This window comes from Corvus brachyrhynchos, unplaced genomic scaffold (genome assembly GCF_000691975.1).
Source record: "Corvus brachyrhynchos isolate BGI_N302 unplaced genomic scaffold, ASM69197v1 scaffold398, whole genome shotgun sequence".
Lineage (NCBI taxonomy): Eukaryota > Metazoa > Chordata > Aves > Passeriformes > Corvidae > Corvus > Corvus brachyrhynchos.
The window spans coordinates 1,079,606-1,094,411 of record NW_008239780.1 but is presented as its reverse complement, the minus strand read 5'-3'; the positions used below and the strand labels follow the sequence as shown (position 1 = coordinate 1,094,411).

The 14,806-nt window shown below is 40.8% G+C and overlaps 1 protein-coding gene across 5 annotated transcripts in view; it reads right to left on the bottom strand.

The window, feature by feature from the left end:
- Window positions 1–14,806, bottom strand: part of GRIA3 (glutamate ionotropic receptor AMPA type subunit 3) — a 148,815-nt gene that overhangs the window by 30,329 nt on the left and 103,680 nt on the right. For all 5 annotated transcript variants that reach the window (XR_001864883.1, XM_008640482.2, XM_017743149.1 and 2 more), the window contains 2 exons: window positions 13,248–13,624; window positions 6,194–6,392 (listed from right to left, as the gene is read on the bottom strand). Coding sequence is in view for 4 of the 5 variants with exons in the window: in XM_008640482.2 (XP_008638704.2) it covers window positions 6,194–6,392; window positions 13,248–13,624 (576 nt within the window). In the remaining variant the exon portion in view is untranslated. The remainder of the gene's footprint in view (window positions 1–6,193; window positions 6,393–13,247; window positions 13,625–14,806) is intronic.

The window sequence follows — 14,806 nt, the reverse complement described above, 5'->3', positions numbered from 1 at the left end:
CCAGCTTCCCAGAGGTTGCAGCCCCTCTGTGTCCAGCTGCCCATGGGCTGCAGCCCCTCTGTGTCCAGCTTCCCACGGGCTGCAGCCCCTCTCACTACCTGGCCCCCAGGACCCACAGCCCTGCTCTTACAGAGGGTGACTGCTGGGTGGTATGGAGACAGAGGTGAGCTGGAAAGCCTAAACCACAAACACAAGAGCTGATAGACAAATGCCATCCGTTATTGAAGATCATGGAGAGATTTATTCAAATATTTGTTATTAAGTGTTGACTGAAAGCTCTGCTAAATCCTGGCTTGCTTGCTGAAATTAGTAAAATGATTCAGCCACCTTAAGCCCAGCACCATTCAAATGCTTCCCTTCCAAGGAGTGCATGATGGATGAGCTGTTAATTTTAGTTCCTGTAAGGATACATTTTCCTCTCCAATCTATAGGCCTAAAGACATTAGATCACTTCATGGGAACCCATTTCTTTTGCAATTATGTCACATTTGATTTCCTGTTGCCTTTAAAACTGCCTGTTGGCCATGTGGCAGAAAGGAGGTTCAAGAGATTAAACGAACCCCACAAGCAGACCATCTATCATCCATGCAATGAAGAGGCTCTGATCTCTCTGCACACATACCTTCACCTTTTAATATTTGTACATGCTCCCACCTATATCAAACAGGGAAGAGAGAGAAAATATATGGGTGAATAAAATTTTCAGAGCTTCTGTGTTGAAAAACAGTTAAACTACAGTACTTTTTATGATTAACCACTGCCACTTTGCGTATCTCAGATCTATACAACTCATCTTTGAAACTATCACTTTTCTATGTTCTACTCTTTAAAGCCCATAAATACAATCACACTTCAATATTTTTGTCAGGAATTTGTTATGATGACTGTGTTGTTTTGCTTGATGTCAAGAACACAGAAGGCTCCAAACTGCTAATCATAGTTTTATCCAAAGGCAAAAGCAAAGCATTTGTATGACTGCTGTGCTAGAAAAAAGTCCTTCATCTTCACTAGCAAAATAAATTTTGAAATTAAAAATCAAAGAGTTTAACTACAGATGAAACCCTTAGCGCTGTCTGCACAGAGTTCACAATGGTGTTTCTAATAGGCTCTAATGATGATCTCAATATCGTTTGATTGCACAGAATACATAAAAATCGTACAGCAGCTATGGGTGTATAACCCAAGGCTTCTCCTTACCTAAACTGCTTGCTGGTAGAATTTATTTCCCTCTCGTCTTTACACAAGCTTATCATCAGAGGAAAGCAATGAGCTCTTTAACTTATAATGGGGTGTAACACACTGGTGCTTCTGAATGCATTACGATCATAAATTCCTCACTCTCTCCTGAGGCTCTGGGATGGAGGTCCTCCTTGGCTGCCCGACTGGCACTGGCCTCGTCTGCTACAGTCAGAGGCACCTGAATGGGGAATCCTCTCTGCAAGCTGCCAGCTGGGAGTGACAAGTGGCACTTGGCTCTTTCAAGCCAGGAGGGATCCATTGGTGCCACCACAGCCCCTCCTCACACAGCCCAACACAAGGCTCTACTGAACAGGAGGGGAGGTCTGAGTTATCCCATGTGCTTTTAGCCAAAGGTATTTCAAATCCTTTTGATGGGTTAAAGTAATGTTTTCTTTAAATTTCAAAAGAATCTGGATTTCATCTGTTCTTTCACTGTTTTTTTTCAGATAAATGTTCATTTTCTGCTTTGGTGCTAATCTGCCTGGTGTCTTTTCTTTGTTTTTGAACAAATTGTTTTCTATATCACCTTTAGTTTTACCAGCTAAGCAACTTGGTACTTAAGTTTCTTTTCAAGAGATACCTCACCAGTCCCCTTCTCACTTACAGCTTTTTCTGGTAGCTGTTTGCATGTCCTCAGTATGGGCAACCAGAAATGCAAAGCCTCTTGCCAGTGCATCTCATGCTTTTCTATCTGCTTCTGCTGAACTATTCTGATCTGATGAAACCAAGAGACCAAAATGAGGAACATCTTAAAGGCCATCCTTAGCATGACTTTCTGTGTCTTAAAAACTGTGGGTTTATATGTATTTTATGTATAGACAAAGTCCAGAAAGGCCTCATGTCTGAACCTGGTTTGCAAAAAATCCCTTTTTCAGGAAACTGATGAATCAACTGTAAGAGCTGGAATAACCATCATGCCCAAAGGATCTTTGGCCTTTCTACTGAAATTCCTAACAGACCTGACAATTGGTGACATTTCCAGGATAAAAAATCAGGAACTGACTTCAGGGCAGCGAATCATTCCACCTGAGGCATGGGAGAGCCACGGGGTAGCTGAGTTGTTTGGTTGGGGACATCCTTAAACTTTTGCTGAGAAATATACAAAAAAAAAATTTCTGCAATAAAATAACATTCTTTTGAAACCTTCTTTTCTCCTTAATTTAGTTAACAGTGATTAACTACAAAAGTTCTCAGTGAAATGTACTAGCAGGTCAGCTGTGTTTGCCAATGATCAAACATACACTTGGCAAGTTATTTTGCAGAAGCCTCGTAACAGAGATCTCAGCTATCCATTAAAAGAAGCCACCATAAATTCAAGGGCAATTTATATTTCTAAATGTCTATAAACATGTTCTGCTTTTACTGAAGTTCAAATACAGCCAAGTTTAGACAAGAATCACTAATTGGTTGTAAAAGTCATGCCTTTTGAATATATGCATATTGGAGGTGAAATGTATTAGAGTGTGGTATTATACTTAGGTTCAGTGCTAAATTTGGATTAAATGGCATTATATTGATTTGATAAGCTGCTCAGATATGCTGAAACTTTAATTGAATGTATTAGATGTTAACTCTAACAGATACACCCTTAAAAGTAATAGCTTAGGGATTTGAAACTTCTTTTTCATACAGGCCTTCACCACTGTTCAAGAAAGAGAACACTTCATTTTGGAGTCCTTAATCTGAGACCATGTGTTAATAAATATCTCAGGAGAGGTCCTTTCTTTCCCTTTTCAATATGGATGAGTGCCCTTTGAAAGCCAAAAGGGAATTGATGTAATCTATTGATTGCCATTTAAATGCCTTTATAAGCTAATTAGTGCAAAATGTAAGATGTTTCTGAGCAGAAGCAAACAACAACCAGGAGAATATCAGAAGGTTCCTCTGAATCTTAGATATACTGGGAGGACAAATGCCCTTGTGCAGAGAATCACCAACAAATGAGGAGTGTAAATAGCGTCTACTGTGAAACCGTTACAACATACCAGCTCTGGTTGGAATTGTGAGAGACGCGTTGGAATTGTGAGAGCAGTGTTGGCACTGTGACAGCAGTGTTGGGACTGTGAGAGCAGCGTCAGCCCAACAGCAGTCGCCGTGCAAGCATCAAGCAGCAATGGTGAATCCCACTTAACCTCCAGAGCTGGGAGAGCGTCTGCCCAGGAGACACTGCGATGTTTAGGGAAACTGCCAAGGCTGGAAAATAGGTCACGAGCTGGAGTCTGCCCAGGTCTGAAGTGGCTCAAAGTCATTACCATCTGTTCATCTGAATTGAGAGGCTCGTATCAGTCCAGTTTCAGGTATTGCCCTTCAAAAGTGATCCTGTCTAGAAATGGGGTTGGCAGAAGGGAGCCATGGCTTGGAGGTTCTAAAGGAGCTCCTTCTAGCACATGTAGACAAGATGGCAGGGATCTGAAGCTCGCTTATATATCATCTCTTTTTGATGCATCAGGAGGCAATTGTTCCTTTCTGCTGTCAGTCTGGCACCTTCCACTGGCCAACAGCAGTCATTAAGATCAGTATCTGATTAGTATCTTTGAGAAACATTTTAGCCTTACTGCTCTAGAAAGAGATATACCCATACAAACTTCTTAATGGGATCTTGGAGAGACTGTCCTGAACCTCCTGTGTGAAGCCATGGCCCAACTATAGAGCCAAGTTACTCCTTTCTCACTGAGTAAATGATCGTGAGCCACTCAGCTAACTGCTGTTTAAACTAGCTAAATGCTGGGGGAAAATGGGTGGAGGAGGACATTCCCCTTACACAGGACATAAGCATCACCCTGTACTCAGGAGAACTCATGGCTTTTTCCAACTCAGAGCACTGTCACTGTCACTGACGCTCCGGTAGCAGAGTGAAAAGAGCTGTCAAGGGAGAACAAGTCCCCTAAAACACAGAGAGGTGCAATCTGTGCTGCAGGACCTTGGAAAGCTTGAGTCCTCTAAGTTATTTCAAGTTTCAGCCACCTTTACCATCTCATTAAGTAACTAACAAACACTGTACAATGAAGTATTTATGTGAACATACACATTTAATCTAAGGCAAAACTTTTGCCCTTTTCAAACCAACTGAAGAAGACTCTAATCACAACACTTTCATGGCTGCATCACTCTATTCAAATTAATTACTCTGCAAAAGTTAATACAACTGAAATTATGTTGTGTGCCTTGAGAATGCCAAAGAGAAAGAAGCACCACTTAGGACTCATTCTTCTTCCCACTTGGCCCATCCAGCCTTGCTCCACACTGCTGGGGCTCTACTCTCATCCATCCCCAGCTGACTCCTGTCCTGGCCTGATGGAGCTGGCAGTTCCTGACAGATCAGCTCATTTACAACCCTGCTTTTCCCAGCACTAGCAGAGAGACACAGCTCATCTCAAGACTATTAGCAGCACAACAAAGCATTCATACATTTACCAGACTTTGTATCCTTGCACATGAAACACTCATTCCTTTGATCTTTCTGTGAGAAGAGGTTTCCTTGTTGTGTCAAACTATTAACGAAATGAAGGAACATCCCCATACAATCCCTCTTTCTATATGAACTATAACAAGATAGTTAAAAGAAGGTATTTTTCTCCCGAAGATCAGTATAGTGACTATAAACAGCACCAATATTTCTAAACAAGTTGTGCTGCTTCTTTTGACAGGTTAACTCATTTTTGCTGTAAAGATAGTACTGCCTTGGGTTGATAATTAAACAGCATAAAAATTTTTATACACTAATGTCAGCCTTACAAGGTCAGTGTTTATCTCACAGGATTTTAACACAAACAGAAGCTGCTGTAATGTACCTGCTACCACAGTTAAGAACACTGATTATCTCTTTTAATATAAAGACATTACAGGTAGAGTGCAAAAGCTTTATAAAATACCTTTGCATTCCCTTTCAGGTTTACTTCAGATGTCTATGTACATGTATGTGTGTGTGTGGTCATGTATTAAAATTTTAAGTAAATTCAAGGAGCCCTATTTCTCCAAGGGGCCCTCAGTATTTCATCAGCCTACAGCAGCAAGATTTTTTTTGTCTCCTGCTTGCACCTGGCCAGTATGTGTAACAGGCAGTAATTAATCCTGCAGTACTGACCACTCTTCTACACACAAAAAAAAAAAGTTGGTTTGAATGGCATCTGATTGGCACTGCTGAGAGAGAACCAAGAGCTCCCTGAAAGCCTGAGCATTCCAGTTCACCCTTGGAAAGATTAGAAATAAGAGCTTTTCAGGAAGATGTTTTCAGAGACATAAAAGTGGTCTGAGGCCATATTTAGAATTCCTAATGCCTCTCACCAAACTCTCTGCAGTTCAGCTTGTGGCTTGGCAAGAGGAGAAAGAAAGGATGATCTTAAATAAAGGCATGCACTTGCCCCTACCCTCAAATGTTGCAAACCCTGCATCTCCCTAACCAAGGTGAAAAACAGCCAGAGTTCTGGGGTACAAAATTTTTACCCCTGACTGCCAGATACAGGCACAGCCAGATGCTGGTGAGCAGTGAAGACAAAACAACAATGGCAGCAATCAATGCTTCATCAGGAATGAGCAGCAACACAGGCCTCCCATCCCCCCTTCATTCTGGCAAGAGAACACCGATGCGGGATGGCATTACCAGCTGCCAGCTGGGCATGCACAGCAAGTAGGTCAAGAGCATCACTCCTTGCAAGAGTTTTTTCTGTTAAATATTGTGCCAACAACTGCATTATTGCTCATCAGACCGAGGCTCTGAAACTGGTGTCACAAAACCCTTCCCGTGAGAGTAGAGGTCGGGTTTTCCATCTTGAGATGTTTCAGGTTAAGCAAAACCATCCATTTTTGATAAAATGCTTTTTTGATATTAAAATCTGCACTCAGGCCTGTCCTGATTGCACAAAACGGCTTTCACCAGGACAGCTGTTACAGCTGGGTAAAACCAAACAACTGAAACCCATAAATTAGGCACTTGAAGGAGATTTAACAGACTTACTCTAAAGAATTCTTTGGTTGAGCCTGAATCCAAAGTGCCATAGGCTATTTCAGTTTGTTTAGCCAAGTCCTCTGCACTCTCTATGGGTGAAACCATCCTTTCCACCGTAAGGAAGGCAGCAAGATTAGCAGTGTAGGAAGAGATAATGATGAGAGTGAAGAACCACCAGACTCCTCCGACAATTCGCCCTGAGAGAGATCTATGGAAAAACACACATCATTAAATTGCTTTGAGACAATCCTTGATTTTTTCTTTCTTCACTGAAGAAAAATTCACATGCACAACCCTTTTGTCTAATCTTCCAGGTATCTGTGAATAGGTGGACTGTGAGCCAGCTCCCAATAACCTTCCTCAGGAGTGAAAAATCAGTGTACACATGGTCTTACCTAGTGCAACTCTTTTTGTAGTCTTTCAGTGAAAACAAGAACAGTAAATTAAGACATAATTCATTTGAGGAGAGTGTTCCAGTTTGGCCAAATTTAGAAATATATCCTCTGAGAGAAGGCACAACCACCCCTCAAGCTCTCATGACTTCCACAAATCCTTTGTTGGAGAAGACTTTTGCCAGAAGATTTTTGTTGTCTCTGTGTGCCCAGCCTTTCCCTGTGCTGGACATGCTGGGATATGCCAGCATCATGTCCCTTTGCTCAGCTTGGAGGACACAAATGCACCTTTTACTGCATCCACTCCCAAAATGTAACACTCAGTAAACTGCAAAAAGGAATATGAGTAAACATGCAAAAGAATGCACCAAAAAAGATCCAGTATCCTTCTCTCATCACAACCTAGCAGGAATTACAAACTGAATCTGCATATTGAAGTGAGAAGAGAGGCTGGTTTGGTTTATGTTTTATGTTAATTAAAATTTGCATGTTGCACTGTTCCAAGTCAAGCATATCCCTGCTTTATAAGCACCAGAGCAACAGAGAAAGAAACAGAAAAAAATTGTGTTTAGTTTTTGTTGTGGTCTTTGGTTTTTGTTTTTTTAAAGGGATTCCATAAGGACTTAAGAAAAATCCTATTTACAAACATGTAATTACAAAAAGCCTAATGGTCAGAAGGTCTGGATTCTGTCAGTAAGAACTCTTGATGCTTTACAGCAATTGAACATCAGCCTCAAATTATTTATCTGGGCTGAAGGATGGCAGTGACACATCACTCAGCTGGGTGGGGAATTTCATTGCCATGTACATTGCTTGTTCTTCAAATACAGCAGGTTGACCAAGAATCATTTCAAGTGCTGAGACAAGCCTATTTCATGTTTTCTCTTAACTCTACTGATACCAATGGAGGAAGAATCAATCCCAGACACATCTGTGGAACCTGAGTGCTGTAGTCCTCAGTTTGTGTGAAGAGAAGAAATAGAAAGCAAGAACACTCTTACCTGTTTATCTGTTTCCTTCAAGCCCCTCAGTGCCATCCCCAGACAGTGGGTACAAGTTGTCCTACCAACAGATGGAGATAGGCAAAAAGCAAAAGTCTTGTGACGTGCCCCCACCCCACCCACACAGGGGGGTTTGCTGGTAAACTGCCCAGTCTTGGCGAGAGCCTGAGCCATTAAAAAAACGCCATTAAATTATTAAGAAAAAAAAAAAGAAAGAAAAAAAAATACCCATCCAACATTAAAGAATATAGCAAAGAAAAAAATCACGAGCACAATAAAAACAGAGAGCTCAGTCTGGAATATGTGAGAGGAATGTGGAGAAAGGTGAAGCACCACAGTTCTCCACTCTGCTTTGCCCAAGGAGCAGAAGCAGCAGCTCCCACTGAGAGGACAGATGCAGGCAGGTTCCTCAAGAGTAGGCACACATCCACCAGATCACCTATAAGTGGAAGAGGCCTCCTTGCCTTTCTTGAGGGCCTCCCAAGAGGATAAAAGGCTTCCAAGTTTTAGCTTGGGCTGTGCAGCTGCTGTGCTCACTAACACAAGGCTATTGTGAGGCTGCAAAGCGAATTTGCAGCAATATAAATACAGAATAATGCCTTAAGGAATCTCTCTACCTTATTCTACATTCTTTGTAGGTATCATGTGTCTTGGGAATTTACGGACGGCTGAAGCCAGCTTCCTTAACATCCCTCTTATGTGGGCTGACACAATTTTATCCAACTACAAATCAGTGCCTGCTGAACTTATCACATAAGGCTTCCTTTGGAGCCAGCAGAGAAAAAGAGAAGAGACTGACACCTTCAGAAAGAGATTTATCTCACTTGCTGTAGTGTGGGATAAATCTAAAGGTGTCCATCTGTCTCATGACTTTGGAGGGAACCAAGATGCCTCACCAAAAACACAGTCTACTGCTTTCAGATGCCTGTGTCAGGTGAAATTCATCCTCCTTTTGCTCCTTTCTTTACTACATACTTTCCATCTTCAGAGAAGACCTGGAGTTGAACTTCTCCCTGCAGTGATGTGGACAATTTCAGAGCCAGACTGAGGAGGGGTTTGGCTAGCAGGTGCAGCAGATTAAACATCTACTTGCCTACAGCAGGACAAGCTGTCTGGAGTTTCCAGGTTCCCATGGCCCTCCTGCTTTAAAGTAGGTCTTGAAATAGGAAGATGAAAAAAGGACTTGCCAGGGTGTTCTGATAAATTCAGTGGAAGCACTGGGAATAAAATAGTATGTGTTCATCTCCCTTAAAGTTTCCCATAGGAAATGTCTTACTTGCATTGGTAGCTGCCCCTTCTGTTAGTAGGACAGATGGGTTGCTAGGATGGAGATGTGCAGAAGACAAGCATTTTCCAAACCAGTGAAAGCTCAAGCTCCCATTACTGCAACAATAAAAGGTTTGTGCCAGGCTGCATGTTCAGACAGCATCCTACACACTCAGAAAGGTAAAAATACCTTGGCCCAGAGGTCTGGCAACCTGCATGAACCAAGTCAGACAGCTACAGGACAAAGTCCACCTGAGAGGCAGGAGAAGATGGGCACCAGGGGATCCCTTGATGAAAAAGGCACTTCCCCAAGGGTCCTACATTCAAGAGAGGGGTCTTGCTAGATGGGAACCAGGGCTGTTCTCAGAAGAGTTGAGGTCACTTCAAAGAAAACTGGATGTCACTAGAGTTGTTTCTCCCAGTCTTCCACTGAGCACAGAAAGAAGGATTAAACAGCAGCTACTACGGAGCGGTCTGGGCTGACATAGCTGTCACTTGGTGTCACAGGATGGGGCAAGAGAAAAATTAAATAAACCACAAAGTTGACACTGAAGGAAAGACAGACAGACAGAGAGTTGAAGAACAAGAACATGGTCAAGCATAGCCTGGCAGCCTCCTTGACCAAAGAACCCCAGTTCCCCCCGTCCATCTGCTGAAACGAAGACTCCTTATACCCACTGCAGGGGCTGGTCTAGAGGGATGCAGGAGAAAAAGGGTTAGTATACTGGGCTGGTAATCAGAGAGTGCCTGTTTGGTTTATGCTGTGAACCACAGAAATGTTTTTCTATTACTCAGATAATAATTATAAAAAACTCAATCACAGCCTTTAATACCAGCACCACTTTTTCTGATGTAAGCCATACCTGTCCACATGTGCAATGATGTAATTAAAAACAAACAATTAATTCTTTAGCTTAACATAGTTTTCCAAATCACCTCAATAAATAGATACTTTGTATGACATTATTTTAAAGTGAATTAGAGCGCTAACGAATGAGACGAGCAACACAGATCTGGAACAACAGAATTATAACTCCATTATCAAAACAAAGTCAGACGGTGTTTTCAAAAGCAAGAAAACAGGAAGAGTGCATACCTTGAGAGGAAATTTAAAAGGAAGCATGGAGTCAAATGAGAGCAAATTAGTAACGAGAGAAAAAAAAGACAAACTAAACATTCAAATTCACAGTCAGTTTCCAAGAGAATAATACATATAATACATTCAAACAAAACCTCATTTATCAAAATAGCTTGGATTTTGTTTCTGCTCATGGCCATAAAAGATATTTGATTTCCTATATTACAGATATATAATAAGATTCTCACACTACTCCCTTTTTAATTGGGCTGTTTGGATCGATATAAGACAGTTGTTATGCTGACAAATAACCCTGAACAACTCTCCTAGTGTGGAGCCCCTTGATATCCTGAGCACCCCTCAGCTGGTACCCCCAAGCTCTGGGCCCAGCCTTTTGCTCGCGCACCCAGACAGCCCTTGGCCTCGGAGACACAGCAGGCAGGAACAGCATCTGAAGCACTGGCTTGAGATGCTCCATCATAGGAATGGCAGTGGGAGTTTCAGGAATGTCAGGTTACCCTCTCATTGCTAGTGTGAAAGTCCCACAAAGTCATTCCCATAGCCTTTAATAGGAGTCTCTTGAGTCTTCTGCTGTAAAAACAGGGACCTAGAGATACACCCTCTCAATGACCAACTTCTTGAGACAGCTTTTAATAACCCCCCTGTCTTTTTCCATCAGCAATTAATTAATCTAGCCTCTTTGTTCTACATGAATAAAGAGCAAAATGAAAATACATGCTCTCATAGAGATTTCAAAGATACTTTTTCTCAGAACAGTATTACAAATTTTGACTGTGTTTTTTTCTAATTCCATTTGCTGTACACATCTTACATAAAAGCAAGTTTAATAATCTACTTTTGATCCCTCAAAAGTGAATTTTCAATTTAGCTCACTATGCAGAAAACACAGCAGCCTTTGATAGCAGAACAAAACTGCTGAAATAAATGTTGATTCCATCAAGGGATGCACTAACCCCCAGCCTTTGGCTGCTCTCTGATTCTGTTTAGACGACTCCTATTAAATACAGAGAGGAGAGTATAGGGATATATCCTCTGGAATATCCACACAGCATACTCACCGAGGATAGATCTAACTAGTCATTAGATGTCACAGCTGTTCCACACAAAGGCAGCTGAAAGAGCCTTTATCAGCAAGTACAAAAGTGATCTCTCCAGACTGCTTGTCGGCATCTCTCTACAAGTGCTGTATGCTCTCATATAAGAAATTTATTCAGACAAAACTCACAATGGAAGAATGAAGCCCCTTTTAGTGGCAATAAAATAGTATGAAACATTCATATAGTCAATGTACTGTGAATGGTTTAACCTTACAAAGACACGGATTAAGAATGGAATACTTGGGAACAGTCCCTTCTAGGGAAAAGAAATTTGACATTTTTATCAACTTAAATCAACATATCAGTCAAAGGAGCAGTGTTTCTGGAATTTAAATACCAAGGTATTAAATATCTCTTTTTTTTCGTAACAATGCATGTAACTGCCTGGAATGTTATCATGGAAGATAACAAAATAACTGGACAACACCTTCAAATGAGGGCCATATATTAATACTGAGCTAATAGCTTCTGATGGACAGATAAAATAAATAGATATACTATTGTCTCTTTCCTTTTTTTTGTAGGTATTTCCAAGGCACTTATTGTGGTCATATTGAAAAAAACCAGAGTGTGCTCCACTTGTTATATAAGGCTGACCATGCCAAAGAGTCACATGAGAGCTTCTCAAAAATCCTATGCACTTCTATTTAACTGTCAATAACCAGACCTAGTGGAAATAGTGTGATGCCTGCAGCTTTCCATGTGATGTCCCAGTGCTTATTTCCCGGTCCTTTATATTGGGCACACACATGGTCAACAGCAATTTAAATGCTATCACTACTCATCCCCTTTAACAGCAAGCAGTGGGTCAAACTGTCAGTGCAGGATTGAGGCAGACGGCAGAAACAGGGAGTGTAAACATGGGGAGGAGGCCAACAGCTGTCAGCACACAGTGAGGCAGCACACCCAGACACAGGAACTGGGGAAACTGACGCAAATTTATAGGATGATTTTTGCACTGTAACAGACAAAATCATGATCCTTCTCAAGAAACTTCCTAGAAATTTTGTCACTTGCTTCAGTGAGGCAACTCAAGAACCCTAATGCTATATGGACCAGGAAAACCTGGCACCTTTTCAATGATTCAGGTATTGAAAAAGGCAACATAGAGATCAGCAAGGTGCATTTTGAATGTCAGCACTTAGGAAAAAAATCTCTCTCCTCCTCTGAATAGCAACCTTGTTAAATGGAAAACCGCATTCCGTTTGTGTTTTTAATAAATAGAATAGTTGGAAACTGGTTATTAAATTATTGTCATACAAAATAAAATTACTGCTCCATCACTAAGAAAGGAGATAATTCTACTGCTTATCACAAGCAGATCACCAAAGTATTTTACCAGTGTAAATGTAGAAATATGACAGATGTTATTAAAAAAATTCTGTCCATTGTTCAATTAGAGGGAACTTCACTATTTTCATTGGTTTTTAAAAAGCTTCTATAAAAAGAAATATAATTCTACAACAGCTAATATCAGTGCTCTCTGTTAAATCAGTACTAATATCAATCATACTTTACTACAGCCTTATCGAGAAAGACTGTCTTCATGAATAAGAAAAATCTTTATGGAAACTGGCAATGCTTATTAAACCATACTGGCATGAACAGAGGGACAACAGGTTAGACTGGACTGAAATAACAATACACGTAGAGGACAGTAGCACAGTACATCTGGAGACATGAACATGTGCAAAATGGTGGAAAGCAGAAGGATGAAAGGATGGTTCAGAAAGAATAAAACTGGAGAAATTGGGCTCAAAAAAAAAGTAAAAAGACTAGCAGGAGCCTTGATGGGAGTGGAGATGCTTTAAAGTGCTGTTGCATGTGACTTTTAAAAATAAATCTTACTTTGCAAAGCAGAATATGTTATATGCACCAAGGAGATGACCGTAAAATGAGATATGCAGCAAAAACACGGTAGCCCTCCAAGCATTGCTGAAAACAGAAAACCCTATGCATTTTACAGCCTCAACATGGTGAATATAAGTTTGGCAGAAATGCATAAATGGCATTACAAGCAATGCTACTTACTCTGGAGGCGAATGTTAGCAAGCATGGTGGCTTGATGAGGATGCTGAATATTGAATGGAAATGTCAAAATAAAAAATTTGGAATTAAAAAGAAATTTGAGAAAGTAACATATATGCACCATGGCATCAGAAAATGACCATAAAATGCAAAAAGGTGATGGAGTGATATGGAACAAACCTTGGAGAAATATCGCATCCTTGCTGCATAAAGGCACCCAGGGAAAACCAAAGGCTGTTAAATATTCCAAACTCATTTGGAGGGTCAGGAGGATTCTGAGGGTCACGTGGTTCTTCAGTGCTGTCTTCCAAGTGCCACTCATAAGGGCTGAATCTGCTGACTAGGAAAAGAACTACGCTGACGCCAATGTAAGCAAAGACTATACACATCCAAATTTCATAAGCCAAAGGATCCAGGAAAGAGAATACGCCTGGTTTAGATTTCTGAGGCTTCTTGATCATGATGGAGATGCCCAGGCTCATAAAGGGTTTGGAAAAGTCTATGACTTCTTCTCGCACCAATGTAATGGTGAGGGGGGCAACAGCTATATCTGCTCTCTGAAAAGGGAAAACAAACCCAAGTTAGTTACAAGTCAGACACAACAGAATCACAATCTAGAGTCTCAGGCTAATGAATAAGATGATAAATTACAAGAGTGAGTGGAAACATATTCTTTGCAGGCTATTTTGCAGTCACTGAAGTTAAGGATTACACGATATTAACAGAAAACTATTAACAAGAAAAATTACAATCAAATCTCTGCAAGGGGCTCATGACAGCAGCAGATATTTCTATTAAGTTAGAATGGATGAATAAAGACTACACAAACTGGACAGTGAGATGGCAACCAACACAATGTCATTTTCTAGTAACGGTCTGTAACCACCCATTTGTCTTGAAGACTTCGGACAAATTCTGCGTTTGCTACGTTTTAATTTTCTCTTTTCCATTCTTTCAGCAAGTTCTCTTGCCTTACTGATTAGTCCAAGATCTTTACAAGGAACTTATGAGATGTAATCAGTCACTGAATTTCAGCTGCACTTGGGTGCTACTACTTGTATGCTCCTTTAAAAACTCCGCTGTAGTAAGGGACAGAAGATAGTAAATAGCGGGGGGATAGGAACCAGCCAGACCCTTTTGGTGGTCACTGAAGAACAGTTAACACAGACTTGTGAATCCCTGACGAATAAATAGCCTGGATAATCTGAGGAGAATGCAGTGTCATGTATGCCCTCCTGTCTTAGAGACCTTGGCTCTACAGGCCTGTAACAGACTGTGCTCTGGGGCTGTGTCACCTGGAAGCACAATTGCATCTATTGCATCATTCATCATTCACCTGTGTGCTGGTGAACAAATACCCTTCCCTTCAATCTACACATCCTTGCTGGATTCTATGGGTAGTCAGGCATGTAAAAACTTAGTTTCCTGACTAAAAATAACATTCCAGAATAGATTTTCAACATATTTAACTATATCTGTATTTCTACGCTAGAAAGATTCAAGTCATGCTACTTAGATACCCTAGCCTTGATCCAGCCAAGAACTCAAGTCAGTATTTGTATTAGAGTGGAATGGAATGCTAAAAAAAGAGCCCTTTTCATCTGAAGATTGTTATGAGAGTCTACATACCTACATACACTATTTTAAACACTCTAACTATTCATGTTATTGATATTTTTAAAGAAGGCCTTTCATTGGTAATTAAGAATTTCAGAAAGAGAAAGTAGTTCTTAGGGAAA